At 45.0% G+C, this 20,202-nt stretch overlaps 1 protein-coding gene across 1 annotated transcript in view; it reads left to right on the plus strand.

Annotated features, from left to right (window-relative positions):
- DNAH8 (dynein axonemal heavy chain 8) overlaps positions 1-8,585 on the plus strand; it is a 323,365-nt gene extending 314,780 nt beyond the window's left edge. The window contains exons 90-91 of the mRNA XM_029943168.1: positions 5,339-5,460; positions 8,158-8,585. Coding sequence (XP_029799028.1) covers positions 5,339-5,460; positions 8,158-8,445 — 410 coding nt within the window. The 3' untranslated portion in view covers positions 8,446-8,585. The remainder of the gene's footprint in view (positions 1-5,338; positions 5,461-8,157) is intronic.
- The last annotated feature ends 11,617 nt before the right edge of the window (positions 8,586-20,202 follow it).

Here is a 20,202-nt window from a genome sequence, read left to right on the forward strand (position 1 = left end):
ATTCATCTGGGTTGTAACCTGGGAATCAGGAGTTATGATGCTTCCCAGATATTTCTAATTTTCAGCCAAGTTTAAGATCCCCGCCTTGCAGGATCTAGCAAAGCACCAGGAGAGGTGCCTGGTGCATTTTTATTCAACCAGGTGGATCAACCTCATCTTTGCTTAACGATTTCTGACCTTTATTTAACTTACTAATGAACTCCATTTGCTTCTCATTTGGGGGAAAATCTACCTGTCATACACTTGTGGCAGGAACATCATTTCTCCTCATCTTCGAAGATGCTACTGGGAGGCTTGGTAAATAATAAGACAGGAAATACTGCCCAACCTAAGACCCATTACATAAGGACTGGTTCATTTACTAAAGAAAAAAAAAATGGCCGATAGGACCATCATTACAGAATACTGACCTCCTCCTTATCAAATTGAGACAAGCAACCTTCCTGATTAGTTATTTCTTTTGTCTCTTCTCAGGCCATGTTTGAAATAATACTTAAAGAACTCTACAGCTTTCTTTAGGCTGACTGATTGCACAAGTCAAACAACAGTAATTAGTTTGCTGAAATGTTGGTTACTACTATTATAAGAATTAAGACACAACATATGTTATTTTAGACCTGAGTTCCCAAAGTATAACACTAGCTTGAAAGTGAAAATTTTAAAGAAAAACTTGACAAGTGTTTTAAGATTTCATTGTGCTGTACGAGTTGGAAAGGAAAAAGAATTTTTTTAAACATCTCATTTAGACCACATGCAACTCAGATGTTTGAATAGTCAAATCACCATTTCCATGTGGGTGGTTAAATCTCACGAAGAACAAAAGGTTATTATTGGTAAAGACTTCTCCCAACTTTTTGTTTCTCACTTCAAACATATGAAAGTATGAATCACTTTTCCACCACTGATGATTGAAATTTGGTTTAAGAATTATTAAAACTAAATTGGTGCCAAAACAAAAGTACTGCTTGTCAAGTTTTTATAAAGAAAAACATGTCAATAGTGTCTTAAAATTATACAGGCTTCAGGGATGCCTGAGTGGCTCAGTCACTTAAGCAACTGACTCTTGATTTCAGCTCAGGTCATGCTCTCACAGTTCATGAGTTTGAGCCCTGCATCAGGCTCTGCACTGTGTCAGCACCAACCCTGCTTGGAATTCTCTCTCCCTCTCTCTTTGCCCCTACACCACCCATGCTCTATCTCTCAAAATAAATAAATAAACTTAAACATTAAAAAAAGAAAAATAAATAAAATTTTACAGGCTTCAGAAAACAAAGATTTTGATTCCATTAGCCTCAATATTAGTCTACAAGAAAGATGGCCATTCATTGTTTTAAATTCAACAATGAACATTTCAGTGAATTTACTGCAGTTTGAATTCCACAAGATCATGTTTTTCTTTTTAGGAAGTCAAAACAAAACTATCAAGACTTGAAAAATTATGTTATCTTCCCCACGTTCTCTGAGTTGGAATTACCCATAGAACAGTTCCCTACCCTCCACTCTCAGGTCTCAAATATATTTATTTAACATTTTCCTTCTCTAACAGTTCAAGGTAATCTGTGTTCTAGATTCTACCTACTGGCATACTAAGAGTGCTACCCAAACATTGGGAGGCATACTATTGAAGTAAACTAGACAACATCATGCATGTCCCCTAGTAGGAAGAAGATAGGAGATGGTCGTTCCCTAATTGCACTAGAGGTTTTCAGAGCTCTCTGATAATGGCTGAAATCTTCAAAGCAGGTGTATTACATAAAAGAGAATCCCAGTCATTCATCATCTGACACCTATGTCATTGTCCAGAGTGGCATATGAAGAGAGGTTAAATTTGCAATTTAGTTGGAATTTAAAATGTTATAGAAAAATTCAATTATTCAATTTATGCAGATGGACAGTTGAGACCAAGATTCATGTCTTGTGCATTGTGACCTTGTAGATTCATAGATCAGGAATGAATTTTAAAATATTGCATAATAGGGTCAATTGAATTCCAACTACTCTACTTGGATACACAGTGTCTAATACACCACATGGATGCACACTTAGTGTTGAATGATGAAAATGACATTCAAAAAAGAATTGGATATTATTATTGTGGTCACTGTTGGTTTGTACCTTCCTGGGAAGCTTCGAAGGTGTAATCTGAAACCAGCCCCCATATGCAGAGGATGAGGAGAGATGGAAGAAAGAGGCAGGCCATTCAGACTGGTAGGTGGCAGATTTTATAAGTAAGGACACTTACATAAAAGGCTTATGTTGGGTGGCCACAAGCCAAATAGATCTCTGCACCCACCAGCCAAATGTTAAAAGTTTACATAGAGGACTTAACTGGGTTCAGTCATGTATACCATCCAGATGGCATCAACAACACGTCAGTATCTCAAGGCTATGTCCTTAGGGCACTTCTGGAAGCAGGAAGGGCAAGTGGCCCACACATTTCAAGGACAGGGGAGGGAATGAGGAGCTTCCAATTGCCCAAGTGCGGCTCACAGTTCAGCTGGTGGCGAGTCCTCTTGATGGCCTCCCCAGCGCTCTGTGACCAGCTGTTACAATCTCATGGGGCCCCTCTTCCGCAATGGGCCCGACCTGAGCAGTCAGCAAGGGGTTTCACTAGCATGGAGGTGGCTCTTTTGGTAGCCCTCTGACGGCGTAGAAAGGAGATATGACAGCTACAGAATGGACACATGCAAGAGAAAACACAGATTGAGAAAATGATCCCCAAAGTTAGACACAACTTTTTCCACTGAGAACTCTGTGATTCAAACCACTGATTTATTAATTCCTTAGGCTGGGAGTTGGATCACTCAGGGCATTCACTGGTGTCTTCATGTGATTTAATAAAGATGATATGTTAGCACACTCATCAGGAATGAACAACATTCCATTTGAATAATGGCGGAGATACCTCCTTGTGAGGCTGTAATAATGTCCAAGGCTATCCTATTTTGGAAGACAGTTTTTCTCATTAGAGACATTTCAGTGTTTGGTAAGGACGGGCTCTGTTGGCTATCGTTCAAAGCTTGCTGATTGCATTTACTAAGAGCTTCTGTGTGTGCTATAACATCCTCCAGGCCAATGGAGGGACAAAGACTGTGGCTAAATGATTGTACCAGGGGAAAACCACACACCCACCTTGGCTTTGAGGAGAGGGATTTAACAGTTTTAGGAACATGACCCTTGACCTGGTTGTGCATAGGATATGTATTGGCTGGGTGGGGGGCAGCCTCTCAGGCATAAGGAGATGGACTGGGGGTGGGATATGCCAGACCAGGGCCCCCACCTTCTCCCTTCTTTCAGTGGTGAATGTTCTGTTTCAGGCATACTGCATTTCAACAGGTCTGGCCTGCAGCAGGACAGTGGGATCCCAGTGAAGACTGAGTAACTCCCCCTCACCCAGGGGTGTGAAGTGACTCAGCCATCCCAGCAGGACACCCCACTCTAATTTCCAGTTAGAGAACTTTCCCAGGTGCGGTGGGGCTCGGTGTTCTCAGAGGCATAGCATGTTGATCCGCAATGAGTCGGGGCGATGGCTTCCATGCCTTTATGGTATTGGGTACTTGGCAGGCATTCCCAGTCTGGCATATGGTGCAGCAGGCCCTGCTGGTTGATCATTCAGATGCATTAATGCCTGGGACAGTACTTTAACCATGGGGCGAAGGTGGTTTTGCCTTTAACTAATTTAATCTGCTGTTTAATATACTAGTTTTCCTTTCTACCAACATTCCCTGCTGCAACATTCCCTCCATGTATAAGGGAGATGGAACTGCCATTCAGTGTCATGTACTCTTGCCCAGTCTCACACATCATGACCTGTGGAATGTGAGCCCTGATCACAGTCTTGTCAGTGAGGGTTTCCTGACATGTACTTATCTTCTCTAATCCCCAGATGGTGGTAGCCTGCTTTGCGTGGTGACAGGACAGCTTGGGTTAGGCCAGCTGTGGTATCTACACAAACGAAGGCCTCACCTTTAGCCTAGACCTCCGTGCTTTTACACATGCTATTCCTCTAGCTGAAATTGCCCATATGGTAAACTACATACCTTGTGAGAGTCACCTTCAACCTTATCTTCTCAATTCAGCCTTTCTTGAGCTGTCTTCCTGAGTGGTTTATTTTATTCACACCTCTGCTCATAACAACACTGTGTTATATGTCCTGCCTTCCTCCACATTCCATCTAGACTAAGCTCCTCAAATGCAGGGTTCATGGCTGGCCTTTTCATCTTTGTGGTCATGTGGGTCCTGTGTGCCTGGCACACAGGAGTCACTCCTGAGAGATTTAACAAATGAAAAAATGAATGAATGAATGTGTGCCTCCCCAAGTGTCTAATTCAATAATCAGGCAGGGACTTGGAAACCTGAAGAACTGGACTTTCTCATTAAGCCAAGTGAGGGGCCTAGTCATTTCAGATTCGAGGGGTAGTAACTCAGTGCCCATTATTATGTCTTGCAACTTTTTCTCTTCCCTCTATTCCCAGTCAAACTTGATAAAATATTCTCATGTGCTGGTTTGTGCATAACACATCTCAGATCTGACTGGGAGCAGGGGGGACATACATATTCCAAATTCACTCATTATTTTCACTATTAACATAGGAGCCAAATGTCATATAGAAGTCACAGATAAATCTTCCTAAGCTTGTGAAGTCCGTTTGAAGTTTAGGGTATAGTTTCTAACATTAATTGCTACTCTCCAAGAAACACTTCTATAGAATTGAATGGCATGGTTTGCAAATACTATATTAAGTTTAAAGAAAGGCCACAGTATGTGGAAACTTGTATTGCCTTAAAAATAACCATATTATGCACATTAAAACATGTAGATTTCCTTTCCGGTGTGATTGCTTTGTTTGATCAAATTGAAAGTTGGGTTTTCTATTTTGGCATCTTGCCTTGTTTCCTTAGACAAAATGAAATTGTTCCATTATAGCAAATAGAAGCTTGATAATGGTTTTAGTTGGAATGCTGATCGCAGAATATTTGCCATACCAGTCCTGTTCCAAAACAGTGTGGTTGCAGAGACCGAAGAGCAAGGCCTGGATTACATCTCTAGACACTTGAGTGGTTGAAACCCCAGGAGGGAGTTTCAAACCAAGGCTCCGTCAGAGGCAGAAAGGGCCCTCCTTTCCTGCTGTCAGCCAGCAAGGAGCGCTTAGCTCACTGCAGGTCCCCATAGAAACAAAACACAGAAAGAAATGTGCCCCTGAGATTCAACCTCAGCTCCTCCTGGGTGGGCGCGCACTTGGAGGGGGATAAGCAGCCAGCACTCGGAGCTTCTTCCTTCTTGTTTCCTGAGCGGACTGCACCAAGGCATCGCCATATCTTTTTTCTTTTCTTTAAGGCTTCCTCACAGCGATGAGGCAGGAAGTGACCCGCGCCCACAAAGGCTGGGCCCTGGACTCTGTGACCATCCACAATGAAGTTCTGCGGCAGACCAAGGAGGAGATCACGTCGCCCCCCGCGGTAGGTGCCGCTGGGCAGATAGCAGGGGCCGGTCTGGAACCAGTGCTGAAAGTTCACATTCTGCTTAAAACTGGACAATGAGTGGCTCGGTTAAGTCCACTGGCTTGGCAGCTGGGGTTTCCTCGGTTGTAAGTAGGAGACTTCGATGCTGAAATCTACTGTTTGCTGGAGTGGGAATTAATGACAAGCGCTGGAACTCCCCAGACAGCATTTCTTTATAATTACAAGTTGCACTTGTGTTTGCTAAAAAGGGTTTCCCACACGTCTCCAGCTGTGGCTATGGGCTGCTCACAGACCAGACACATGTAAAGGGCAGTAGAGACCCATAGTATTGGCAGTCCTGAGCTCAGGGCCAGTTCCAGCCATGCCCCCACTAGCTGTGGGACCCCTCAGTGGAGGGACCCCTGGAGGGGGAAGAGCAGGAACCCCGAGGTAAACAGATGCCATTGGGAACCACTGCTCGGACACTTATCTGCTCTGTGGGCTTGGTCAAGTTCTTTAACTTTTTGACCCCAACTTCTTCATCTGTGACTTAAGGCCAATAATTCAACTTCATGAAAGATGGTTGTAGAAATTAAACAGAATCATTTAGGACCCCACATAGGTACTCAATCAATCTTACTCCTGTTTTCCCTTCCTCTGACTTTCATTCCCTCATTTGCCAAAGAAGAAACCTGGACTAGATGAATTCCAAGTTCTGGCCCTTTCTGCCACTTTGCAGCAAGGGTTGCCTTCTTCCGGTGTCCAATGCCCGGTCCTCACTCCGTCTACCATCTTGCCAGAAGCACACCAGCATATTTCCACCAGCAGTCTCTCTATTCAAGGCAACCTAAGCCATTTCAATCATGCCCTTCCAGATTCTTCCAGTGTTTTCCCATCATGCAATTCCAAAGTCACATCCACATTTGTAGGTATTTGTTAGAGCAGCACCAAGATATGTATGAGTTTCCTAAGGCTGTGGCAAAAATTATCACAAATTGGGAGACTTAAAACAACAGCAATTTATTTCCTCAGAGCTACGGTGGCCAGAGGCCTGAAGTCAACATGTTGGCAGAATTGGTTTCTTCCGAAGGCTCTCTCTCTCTGCTTCTGAAGGTCACAGGCAGTCCCGGTATCCCTTGGCTGATCGCTGTATCACTTCAGTCTCTGATCCATCATCACATGGCTTTCTTCTCAGCGTACCTCTGGGTGTCCCCTCCTCTTCCTATAAGAACACCAGTATGTTGGGTTTAGATCCCACCTTAATCCAGTATGACCTTAACTAAATATATCTGCGATAGCCCTACTTCCAAATGGTCACATTCTGAGGTCCTAAGTGGACATGAATTTGGGGGAGACACTATTCAGTCCACTATACCTTCTAACTAGGACTTTGCAAAGTTCCGAGATTAAAAGGAACTTAGGAGGGATAGTTTACTGTTGGATGGCATCTAAATTTTCTATTGTTCATGTAGTAATTGTCATCCACTACCAATGATGGTAATCATATGTCTTGATTTTCTGGGATTGCCGATTTTACTGTCAAACCATGCCTTAGGTTTTCATCCCAAAAATATGGTCCTCATACTCTTAGGTCACATGAAAGTGATCCCAGGAAATACTTGGCAATTAATTTCACTCTCTTTTATTATAATCTATATTTGTCTCCCCTTACCTGCTCCTCATTGGAAAGGAAAAATGGTCACCATCTTCTACATAGATATATCTTATGGGCTTATGTGATTATTAGAGTCTCCCTGTGATTCCCTTTAGCCTTTCTTTTCTTACTGAATACGTGTTCTATGGCTCCCCATGGCCTATAATGTAAAGTTCAAACTCTCCAGTTTGGCATCTATAGTCTTCCACGGTCAAGCCCTAACTTATTTTGTGACCGTTAAAACCCTCTGCTAAATAAGATGCTTGGGTTTTCCTACCCATCCTACCTATCTTTGTACTACTGCTCCTACCTGGATGCCTGCTGTCTCTCCTCTTTCTTTCCAAAAGCAGCCCATCCTTCAAGGCTGCACTTGAGTGCAGTGCTGATTCTCGGTGCTGGTCACCAGGCAGCCTCTCTAACAAATTCTTGTCTTTCCTCTGATTTAATGGCTAAGAGCTCAAAGGCAAGGCCCCTTGTGTGAAAGAGACATGGGATGACAAACAGCCACTGCTGAACTAACACCCCCTCCCTGACCATCACGTCTGCTCTCCTTCTACCACGTCTGGCCTCTGGGGGCGCTCTGACTCTCCTGCTCGCTGGGTCTGGCTGCACAACTCTCACTTAATGAGTGACTAAGATGGTGAGAACTGCAGGTTGGCTTGGCTGGCACAGGCTGAGATCCCGTGTTGCACCCGGCTCCAAATCCTGTTCCTTGTCCTGACCCTACACGACAGATCCGGACTCTCTGAGACTTTTATCTCCTCGAACAGACGATTTGGTGCTGCTGGCTAAGTCTGTCATCCAGGGGGCTAGCCCTCCACTCAAATAAGCAATAAGGGCATGTTTCCACAGCCCTTTATGGCCTCAGGATAGGTCACAAGGGAAAATGGGGCTCAGCATTTCACTAAGGGAAGGCATTCAGGGTATTTGTTCTTTCGGTGGTATTTTAAGAATGGTATATGTCTTCTTTTTTAAACTGATGACCTTTGTTACAGTAATGGATGTCCATCTCACAGCACCTGTTTTAAAAAATCCTATTACGGTGTGCTTGACTCTTCCAGGAAGGGGTGTACATTTATGGGCTCTATATGGACGGAGCAGCCTGGGACAGACGGAACGGGAAGCTCACAGAATCCACCCCCAAGGTGCTCTTCACGCAGCTGCCTGTGCTGCACATCTTCGCCATTAACTCCATCTCCCCCAAGGACCCCAAGCTGTATGTGTGTCCTATTTACAAGAAACCGAGGCGTACTGACTTGACCTTCATCACCGTGGTGTATCTGCGAACAATTTTGTCCCCAGACCACTGGATCCTGAGAGGAGTGGCTCTATTGTGTGACATCAAGTAAATTCATTTCCACTTGCTGAGGGCACTGGCACCCCGCAGCCAGCCAGTGCTTGAGAGAGGCTGGGTGCCATGTGTCTTTTCTCCCTGGTAATTAATTGCTTGTTACTCTTTTTAAATTAAAAATCTGATATTCTATAATCACATGTGTGTGTGTTTCTTCATATCAATATTCAAAAAGACAGTGCTAACGTAATGCATGTGATCCCAGGAAATCATATTCCATTATGATTATTTGTTTAGATAAAGCCCTACCTTCATGTTAGAGCATTGGAAGATTTGATTTTTTAAAAAATCTAAAACAAAGTATCATTTTGCTCTATCCTAAAAGGGGCCTTATAGATGCAAGCTTTTCTCTCAAATAAAAACCACATTGCCCTGGAATAAAATCTGCCCCTATGTATGTCTGTGTTAATGTGCTCTCCATTGCCCGTTTGGGATTGGCTTCGACTCCGTACCTGTGAAATGGAAACTGAAGGGGTCCAGTCGGTACCTCTTAGGAGTTACAGCTGTGTGGTGTGATGTGTTTGAGACCGCAAATCTGCTGGGATGGCTGCTCTTGTCATTTATTTTAATTTTATTTAATATATTTTATTTTATTTTATTTTTAAGAGCTTTTGAGGCCCAGAGAACTTTGAGTCTCCAGCTCCCCCCACGAACCCCAACTCTGCAGGAAATAATGAAGCGCACATTTCTAGGCAGCAAATGGAGAAGGAAAAACAAACTCCATCAAACGAAATTAGGTTACATGCAGAATGCTTTAAAAAGCCAAGTCTTTAAAAAGTGAAGCTATTTCTTACTCTGTAGCTGGTCTGAAACTCAGCATTAACCTTTATTTCCTGCTAAAGGAAATTGTCAATTTAACAAAACAGATGGGGTCCTGTACTGAGTGCTCATGCAGCTTCAGGATCATGAAGTGTCTCCACTGGTCTTCTCGTCCAGAATCCTCTTGCTCACCCTCTGCTAAATTCACCAATTGCATCCCCCCATCTATTCTGAAGGAAGGGAACATTTCATGTTGCCTTGATCCCCTACTACCCTTCCATCACTCGGATCAGAGATTCCAAGGAGAAACAAAACAAGACGGCCAAGCAATAGCCTGGGCGAAGTATCCAGGGAAGACCCCAGAAAAAATTCCCCAGAGTCTAGAGTACTTTTCAACAGGAGAAAATACATTATGAAATGCACATTATGGTAGTGGCCTCTGCTATGCTCTGATACTGATTCAATGTCAAAGCCATAGGACTTTTGAGGGCAGTTTGAAAACTGTAGTGAGCAAGCCCCCAGCCCCAATGTTTTTTGGTATTTCCCTTGGCCAACAGGCACACTAAAGAAAAGGATGGCATTCTCTGGAAAGAATGTCCTCCTGAACGGAGGCTAGAATTCGGAAGTCCCTGCTGCTCTAGGAGAGCACAGAGGAAGTAAAACACATTATAGCACACCGCCCTGCAGGTCCCAAAATAATACACACGCATTTTGTTCATATTTCTGGCCAGTTGCTAAAACAATTGAAGGCAAACTGCATAGTCTAAACCCCTGGATATCATGGTAGGCTTTCAGAGAATAACAATGAGATTTCGTGTTCTCTAATGACTTTAATATCTTACGGGAAATTGGGAAAGAGATGGAAAGATGTGAATCTACAGAGGGTATAGATCAGACTGTTTAAAGCCACAGACCATCTCCTGGGAACTTTTTCACTGATTATTTTGTTCTGTGTCAGCACAGAGGAGAGAGAGATGGAAGCTGAGGCCACCCCAGAGATGAGTGCCTCTACCCAAGCCGTGCCTCAAAATGTTCTTCTCTATCAGAGGTGCTTCTCAGCTATCCCTAGTTTTACAGAGCTGGCTGGGACCCAGTTCTGCTTTCTTTCTCCGGGCCCATTAAATCGTTTCATTAGACATTTTGAGCCATTGAACTTCCATAAACACATAACCATTTTCTCAGCACAATTGTTGCTCTTTCACTAATTACATAATTTGCCACACTTGAGTGAAGGAGACCTGGTGAGCATAAAAGAGCAAAGGATAGGGACAGGATGGTTAAGCCAACTGAAGCTGGGAGAGAGGCAACATGATTTTTTTTTCTCCCTGGAATCGGTCCACAGAATCTCATTTTGGTCTCGGCAAAATGAGCAACGAGATTTATACCTTCGTTGATTTAAAATGTTACTTTAGTTTGGACTTTGCATAAAAATAAGACCAAAAGAGAAGTGTCTCAAGATAGGTCTTCTAAAAGGGATTGGTCTTCTGAGTGATGTTACATGAAGCCCAAAGTGGGTCTTTGTTGTCAGAGACCTCACTTGTAATGTGAGAGTGACTTAGGGCCATGACATAAGAAAGAATGGTTAAAGAAGTTCGGGAGTAAGGGATGAACTTGAAGACAAATTGACATTTCAGTTGGGTCTTGGTCTTTCCATAGATGGTACCAAAATGGTACCAAGATAGTAGATGAGTGTATTCTAAGGAGGAAAAGCATGAGGGAGAGAATGGTATGCAGATGGGAAGCTACATTTAGAGCCAGAGGCAGGGCCAGGTAGTCCCTCCTCGAGAGCTCTCACTGAGTTTCCATCACTCCAAATACCAAAGCCCTCCCTGAGCTGGCCTCAAATAAAATTTCGTCCTTGTAGGTCACTACCACTCAGTTTGCTCAATTAGGACTATTTGATGTCTCCCAAGCATCCTCAGGCTTTCATCCTCATTGTTTCCTTACCAAGGAAACCTCTCCCATGTAGAACAGTTGGAACCTTCCTACACTGCTGGAGGCAATGTAAAATGGGGCCCCCACTTTAGAAAGCAGCTGGACAGTTTCTTAAAAGTTAAATTTCTTGCACCTCGGTAACTGTCGAGTGGACCAACTACCATATGGCCCAGACACTTCACTCTTGGATATTTAAAACCATTGTGCATGCAGAGACTTACACATGAATGTTCCTAGGAGCTTTGTTTGTAATATCAGCAGCTGGAAACAACTTGAACCTCCATCCATGCCTGAATGGACAAATTGTGGCACACTCATTCTATAGAATATGACTCAGCAACAAAAAGAAACTATCCAAATGGACTACATCATGGATAAATCTTGAAATAACTTTGCTAAGTTAAAGGATCCAGGTGAAAAAAAAAAAGAGTGCATGATGCATGGTCCACGTGTGTGTAAAATTCCAGAACATGCAATGGTTTTGTTTTTCATGTCAGAGAGCAGATCAGTGGTTGCCTGGCAGGGTGAGGAGAAGGGGGCAGAGGAAAGAGATTGTAAAAGAGCAGGACGAAATTCTGGGAGTGATAGATGTGTTCATTTCCTTGGTCGTGATGGTTTCACAAGTGTCAAAACGTATTAAATTTTACACTTTAAACGTGCAGTTTTTGTACTTCAGCTATATACCTCAATAACACTGATGAGGGGCACCTGGGTGTCTCAGTTGGTTAAACCTCTGACTTTGACTCAGGTCATAATCTCACAGTTCATGAGTTGAACCCTGCGTGTGTTCTGTGCTGACAGAGCCTGGAGCCTGCTTCAGATTCTGTGTCTCCCCCTTCTCTGGCCCTCCTCTGCTCGTGTGCTCTCTCTTTCTCAAAAATAAAACACAAACAAAAAAAAACACAAAACACCGTGATAAAAAGTTCTCCATACACTACTGGATTCTTTTTTTTTTTTTTAATGTTTGTTTATTTTTGAGAGAGCACGCAAGAGTGCTTGCACTAGCAGGGGATGGGCAAAGACAAAGGGGGACTGAGGATCTGAAGTGGCCTCGGCACTGACAGCAGCGAGCCCAATGTGGGGCTCAGACTCACAAACTGTGAGATCATGACCCAAGCCGAAGTAGAACACTTAACTGACAGAACATAACCACCCAGGCACCCCATACTTGACCCTTTCCTATGATGACTTTCATGATCTCCTATCCCTCCATCAAGTTAGCAACATTTTGGTTGCAACTGAATTTGGCAGTTTTAATCTTAGGAATTAATGTATGCCTGTCTCCTCATTCTATAGCAAGCTTCTGGAAAGCAGAGTCTGGCTTTTTGGCACCCCATTAAGTGTTGATGGAATGAAATCATAAGTGGACAGTAAGTAACCCATTTTGGTAAATGTAGGCAAATGATGAGGAAGGAGGAAATGCCAGGTGGGGGCCGTGTTGGGAACGTCACAGAAGGACAGCGGGGCCGTTGATGGCTCTGGATGGACTCTGAAGGAATGAAAGGGACAGAGGGTCAGCAAGGAGGCTGTGGCTCCAGACCAAACAATGTGAAATGTGGGAACTAGAGAGAAGGAAATTCAAATGGAGGTAAATCAATTTGAAAGATGGTATGGAGGTAAAGTTTGGGGATTCAGAAACCAAGTTGATGAGATGAATAATAAGCAGGAAGGATTAATAGATAAAGCAGCTTGTAGCCTGGAAAGTCTAGTGGGATATTTCTTCTGTCACTGAAACTTGAGAAAAAGAGCTGTTTTCATAGCCATGTGCTTATAAATAACTGCCAGGTTCTCTGAGGAAAGACTTAAGAGCTGTGTGCTCACCAGGGCTCACGGTGAGAGGTCTGTGGCTTCCTAACACAGTGTTACCACGTGCCAGGCACTGGTCTAAGCCCTTGGCATGAATTAAACTTAAGTAGTCCTCAGACCCACTCTCTGAGGTCATCTCCATTTCACAGACGAGGGTATCGAGGCCCAGAGAAGCTAAAATCCTTGCCTCCATTCTCACATTGAGTAAGTGAGAAAGCTGGAGTTTGAACCCAGGTGGAATGGGCCCAGCCCATGCTCTGATGAACTTTGCAAGACAGTATTGGATTTTTTTAAAAGCCAGAGGCTAATGGCATAAACCTCTAAACTTCATAATTATGCACAGAAAATAGTACATCTGTGTTTCTGTGACTTGTTAATCTGAGCAGCTTTCATTATCTGGATGGAAAGGATGATGGGCATGAAAGAGAGGCTATCAGGCAAGTATCAGCCCTTATACGGGGTGCAAAGAAATGTACATTTAAAACCCAGGAATTTCAAAGGGCATTAGAAGCTTCACTTAACATGCTTTTTTGGGTTTTCTTGAACATTCTAGACTAGCAGGTGCACTGTAAACTGGAAGGAGCTGCAGAAATTGGCTCCGGACTCCAGGTGAGAAGACACAGGTTTACACTGGATGCTGGCCCGGTGCTGGGCAGCTTCCTTGTCCACACACAAAAGAAGAAAAAGTAAGATGTTGTTCTAAAGAACATAATTCAGCCAAGGGTAAAAGGAAGCAAAAGTGTCAAAAGTAATTCACTGTCCTAAATGAAAAACTAAAATCAGGAAATTATGGGGATTCCTTCCATTTAAAAAGCCAAAAAAGCTACTCGCGGTTAAAGTATCCTAGGTGTCTAATAGAATCTCTGGTGTTTTTTGTTAAGGTTTTAAAAAGTGATCCTGCTTTAGATATAAAAAGATGTCACATGACAACACTCCAGGAATAGTTAGGACATATAGCATAAATCCAGACACATGCTGACCAGACAGGAAAATACTGAACAGATAATGAGCCACCACACATTATCCAGAGCTGAATAGACATTGGCTTGTGAGCCTATTCCATATTGGTAAAAAAAAAATGTATATATATAGATAGATAGATAGATAGATAGATAGATATAGATATAGATATATATAAACACTGTACATTTTACCCCTCTCCTGGGCTTACGCTGGGTTTCCTGGAGTCAGACTCTGAGCTGGAGATTTGTGCAGAGATGTCCTGGGAATAGCATCTGTGGGGCAGTGAAGGAGGCAGGACTGAGCAGAGGGAGGAGCTGGGCTTGGATGTGGTCACCCCCCAACTACCCGGGAGAGAGCTGCAGAGCCAGGATGGCCCTGCAGGTGGCCCTAAGTGGGTGGAAGGGGCCAATTGGGCCGGGCAGCTGTACGCCAACTGCAGCCACAGTCCTGGAAGCTGGGAAGCCTGGGACCTGAGCAGGGCGCGTGGGCAGAAGAGCCATGGCACCGCCTTTCTTCTGTCATGCTCTTTTCCTTTTCTTGTCCTCTTTCTCAACCTCCTCTGACTTAAAGACAAATCATGGGGGTGCCTGGGTGGCTCAGTCGGTCAAGCATCTGACTCTTCATTTGTACTCAGGTCATGATCAAGCCTGACAGCGAAGAGCCTGCTTGGGATTCTCTCTCTCTTCCTCTCCCCACTCTCTCTCCATCTCAGAATAAATTTATAAACATTTAAAAAAAAGTCATGAACAGGTTTTCCCTTGCTTCCTTCTTACGGTCTCCTCAGAGGACCCCTGACAACTTCAGCAAGAGTATTTCTTCATGCAGAAGCCACACCCCTGATGCGGAGAACTTTCCAGACCAGCTGAAGCGAGGGGCAAGAACCTGAGGGAGGTGATGCCTGTTCCTTCCTAGAGGCTGAGAAAGAGGAGGGGCCCTGCCTGAGGGAGCCCCTCAGGTTGAGTGGGATGACAGGACGTTTTTTGAAAAGACCCCCAAACTGCAAAGAAAACAGGAATCTGAAAGCATCCATTCTCACCTGCTATTTTTCTCAGGGCTGTAAACTCCCTAAGAATTTTTGAATTCTGAGGCTGTATTCTGCCTCAGAAAAAAATGAATTTTGTAGCTTGAACACTTGAGGGGGAAAAAAAGTAGTCAACACCGTTGCTTTTCTCTTGCTGCATCTGGTTTTTCCTTCAAAGAGGAACCAGTCTTGATTTACATACAGTCTTCTGAGATGAATATAAATACTTCCGGAGTGCTGCCCAAGAAATGAAAATGTCCTTTGTCTACCCTGAATTGATCCCAGTTCCTGGGAAGCTGTAGTAGATTTACCTTAACTGGTGTGTCTCCCCAGGAGTCAGGGAGGGAGGGGCTCACAGCGGTTTCCCTCCCTAGGGACTTGCAAAATCACCCTCCCCGGGAACGTGGGAGGTGGCAGGGTGGCAGCGCCACAGTTGTTTCTTTATAAGCAGTTTTAATTGAACAGGTGTCCTCAGGGAGTGGGGAAATTCCTCTTCGCTTCACACATGTGATGTGCTGGCAGCTCCCCGCCTTTTCCTGACAGGAGCTGCCTCTCTGCTCATCTGTACTCAGGCTGTGGCTGATTAATTAAAGCACCTCCTCTCAATTTCCAGGCAAATCCTCCTCTGACCTGGTGCAGATATTCAAAGCTTGAGCCTCGAATTTCCTGCACCTTCACAGCAGCTTCAAGATGGTGTTTATGAATGTGGGGGCTCTTTTCTAGTCTCCTGACTGACAAAGTCATGGGAGTCTCTGTTCCTGGAACCCCAGCCTCCTCAGACATGTGACTGGGGATGTCAACTGTGTTTGAGGGGATAAGGATGTCCGTCTGTCATTTGCAGACTCCATGTATTCCTTTCTGATTATGCAAATCCTTCCCCTGTCTATTGTTCCTCTTCCATTGTCCTCTCAAAGGACCTCCAGTATCTATCGTCATAAGAACCTGTAGAGAGGTTGACAGACAAATAGAAAATTCTCTCTCTCTCCCTTCCTCCTGAGCTAAGAACCAACTGTTTGGCTTTTAACTAGATCACGTCAGAAGCTTTGTCTCTTATGTGTCATCCCCTCTCCTGGGGAAAGCAGTCACTTTTAGTTTTTTTCCATGTTAATGGAATTTTTTTTCAAGAATAGACTTGATCTTTCTGCCTGGTCAGCTTTCCCCAGAAGCCCAAGCCAGTCCTTGGCTGCCAGCAGTCAGCTGTGGTGTTTCCTGGGGCTTCTCAGGCCCCACATCTTGCTTGGGTCTCTCCCCTGCCCACAGAACCCTGGCCTTTGGGACAGCTGGCCCAGGGAATGAGCAGGCGAAATTCCGGTCTGGTCCTACTCTTGCTCTGTCAGGCTGATCTGCCCATTCTATCCTCCAGGCTCGTCAGAGGGCAGGGGGCTGATGCCCACTGGAGGAAGGCCACACTCATGCTTTATTTGCTCATGTTCCTCACTCCAGGAAGAGAGCAGGTGGTGGCCTGGGGCAGCCCTGGAGGTCACCACCCTCAGGGCCAGTCTGTGGTATTTCTCCAGTCGCTTCCTCTCATCTTAAAGGAGGGCTTGAATGGGAAGGGGCCCTGGGGCTGCCAAGCTTTTTTCCAGACATCCTTTTAACAGCCCTAGAAGGCTCTGGAGCCCTTGGCAAGATGACCTCAGCCTTCCATACCATGTGTCCTCCCCCTAAATGAAGTATGTGCATTTTCTCCTCTTCTGGGGGAAAATCCGGGCCTTTTCCTAGTTGTCTCGATTAGAGAGTTGTCCAATCCAGGATCTTTGTGGGAAACTCCAATTTGACTGACACGTGACATGCAAACACCTGCTATGTCCAGCCATGAGAAGTCCAGGCACCTCCTGGCTCCATTCTCGCTGATGGGAGCCTGTGTTTATGCTTCTAGGTCAATTTATGTATTAATTTATCATTTGATGCATAACATTTAGTACTGTGATAAAAAGACAAACAAGGCAATCCTATGAGGAATTGATTTTCCCTTCCACATCTGTTCATGAAGACATAAATCTAAAGTTTTGCTACTTTAAAAGCCTCCAATGCAAATATAATCTAAAATTGCTAGGCTTTGAAGTTGGGCTTTTCTGACAGAAGATGTTTATAGACCTGCTCCCTGGAGCCTGGCCACTCATCTGCCTCCGGGCCCCAAAGACATTGATTACCTCTTGAGGTCCTTTCCAATTTATTCCAATTCAATACAATGATGTTGAGCACCTTCCATGCCCAGGCTCCATGCTAACCCTCAGGCTTGATGCAAGAGTGACTCTGAGGTCAGGCCGGAGGTAGAGCAGGGATCACAGAGCACAAATCCCACGTGAGCAGACACAATGCAACGCAGAGAGTGGTCGTGTGCTAAGGATGTAGTGGCAGGGCGGTGCAGAAGACACACTTGACTTTGCTTTGGGGGGATAAAGCAAGGTCCTTGGAGGAAGAAGACTTGAGGCTGAGCCATGAAGGATGGATGGCATTTAGCCCCCAAAATAGGGGAGAAGGGCATTCCAGGAGGAAGCATAGCAGTAGCAGAGGCCCAATGTGGCAAAGACAGGCCAGGTTTGAACCACGATGATGAATTAGGGTTGGCTGCAGCACGGGACATGTGACAGGGAGGGTTGTGAGGAAAGTCTGTGGACGTGCGACCAGGGAGGATCAAGAACATTGTGGATATGTCCATGAGAGTTCCTGATACCTAAGTGGTGTTCTACAGTTTGCAAAAGCTCCTTTTATGCCTTATTCTCATTTGATTTTTTAAAAATGTTTGTTATTTTGAGAGAGAGAGAGAAACAAAGAGCATGAGCCTGGGAGGGACAGAGAATCCAAAGCAGACCCCGCACTGACAGCACAGAGCTGGAACTCACAAACCATGAGATCATAACCTGAGCCGAAGTCAGACCCTTAACCAACTGAGGCACTCAGAGGCCCATATCTCATGTGATTTTCACAACAGTCCGGAAAGCAGGCATAGGGTATTATATAGACAAGAAAACTTGGAAAGTTGAGGTGATCTGCTTTAGGGGACAAAGAAAGACAGACCTGAGAGCCCAGGTCTTCCCAAGCTCTGACCAGAGTCTCTCCCCTAAACCAGGTGCTACTAGGGAGACTATTCAGGACCCTTCTCCATGTCTGGGGAACTTTTGTGTGTTAGCTTGCTTTCAGGTTCAGCTCACTGATTTTTCCTGTATAAAAGCACTACGTAGTGACCACTTCCAGATACTGTGGTGTGGGTCAGTGAATTCCTAACAGAGAAACTTTGGGAACAATCTCTTCCCAGAGGTCAGAGCTGTGGGTCTTGCATGGAATATTGGAGGGGCCTTGGCAAATCTGGTAGAGCTGGCAAAGGCCTGCTATCAGCAGCAGCTTTCTGGGCACAAGGGCTGAGACAATGCCAGGGGGACAGGGATGAAGCCCATCAGCACATAGCCTCAGTATTGTGTCACTGTGTGGGTCTTGTGTCCCTAGCAGTCTTACTGCACCAGGATGATGAAGAGCATGGCCAGGAGGAAGGCCCTGAGGATGCTAGTGGGAACCTCCTTGGAGTACTCACCACCCAGACTGACGTGACTACTATAGTCCTGAATGACTACGGTCACCTTGTACCTGGTCTTCTGGCCAGCCTGGTCCTGCTCTTGCTTTGCACATGACTGTTATTACCTCATTCTTGATGGGAATCCTCAGGGGGGAAAATCAGTGATCACAAAGTCTTTGATGGGCAGAGAGAAGGGATAGATCTGCAGGGACTTGATCTTCTTGTCTCAGATCCAGTGACCCAGCTTGATGTTGGGGACCCACTCCTTGTCCTCCATTTGCCTCCCTCAGTTCCAGGGCCTCAGCTCATGTACTGACCACAGCTGAGATCCCAGCCCTGCCCACCATTGCCAAGGCCTCCATGACTTCCCATTCCAGGACTTCCGGTGCCCCTGGCTACACACCCCCAAGCACAGTGCTGGCGCCAATAGCTTTTGTCTCAGAGGAGTGTTTGTGTGTTCTCTTCTGGCCACACTGCCATGCTTGGAGTTAATTCCGGGAGCCCTCTCCCCCCCAGGAGCTCACCCTGAGAGTACATGGATGGTAGGGGACTGGACACTGAGCAATAGGTGGTGAGTATTTGCATCAGCTTTATTTGCCATCCCATTTAACAAATGAGCCAGAAACCAGAGCATCACTGAGTTCACTGGGGGTAAGGGCTTTCAGAACAGGGAAGGAAGTGCCTCATGGGCTGGCCTTAAGATGGGAGAGATTGGGTCCTGGAAGATGCCAACTTCTGGCCAAAGCCACAGGTCCACTAGAAGCTAGGTCTAGGGGTCAGAAGATGACAACAGAGAGAGACTCCAAGCTTCCCCTAACCATATGTCGGTCTGGAATTCTGAAGCATTACCATGCCACAAGTCAGCCTGGACTTGACCAGAGAAGGGAGCAGAAACTTCTGGGCTGTGATCCTGTGGAGGGCCAGGAGACATCTGCAGGGCCAGTCCTAGATGCCTGCTGATGCCTCACGCTGGATCCCAGGTGTGACCTGTGAGGTTTTAGGTGGCCAGAGATGAGTCCACACTCAGAGAGTCCGGGCACAGAGGTGCAGATTGCTGGGAGGTGTCAGATTTTGTTTTGTGTTTGTTTGATTTTGTTTAGGAGAAAGAAGTGAGTGGATTATCACATTCCTTTTACAGATAACCAAGGGAGATGGTTTTGTCCAGCCTGGGTGTCAGTGAGAGTGAGACCCAGAAGGCTCCAGGATGAGAGTCAGGATGTTACCTGGGGTCCCACCTGCCCTGTGTGCTTAGGAGACTCCGACGAGGTTTTCCATGACCTTGACTCAGCACTGGAGGTGATCCTGGCTCCAGACGACCAGTTACAGCTCCAGAGGAAACTTCTGGGGTTGCACAGGCCTCTGTGCAATGAGTTTCTTCCTCAGATCTGTGGGGCTCACGGGGACTGTGATGGCTGGTCTGAAGGATTCACGAGGGGAACAGCTGGCAAGAGTTTCTAAGAAGGAGGCTGGCGGGCCGGTAGGCATGTTAGTCTGAGGACACCTCTTATTTTATTTTATTTTATTTTATATTTTTTATTTTTATTTTTTTTTAGAATATAACACTATTTTTTAACATATGCAATTATTTTCCATCATTTACAATACAGTAGTTACAATGACACTCCAAATGGATAAGCAAAGTAAAAAATCAAAACCCCAACTTCTATTTCATGTAATTAGACTTGTACAGAAATTAGAAGGTTAAGTAACAACTAGTTAATCACCTAATTTCACAGCTATCTGAAGTGGCAATCATT

Source organism: Suricata suricatta, chromosome 7, assembly GCF_006229205.1.
Source record: "Suricata suricatta isolate VVHF042 chromosome 7, meerkat_22Aug2017_6uvM2_HiC, whole genome shotgun sequence".
Taxonomy (NCBI): domain Eukaryota; kingdom Metazoa; phylum Chordata; class Mammalia; order Carnivora; family Herpestidae; genus Suricata; species Suricata suricatta.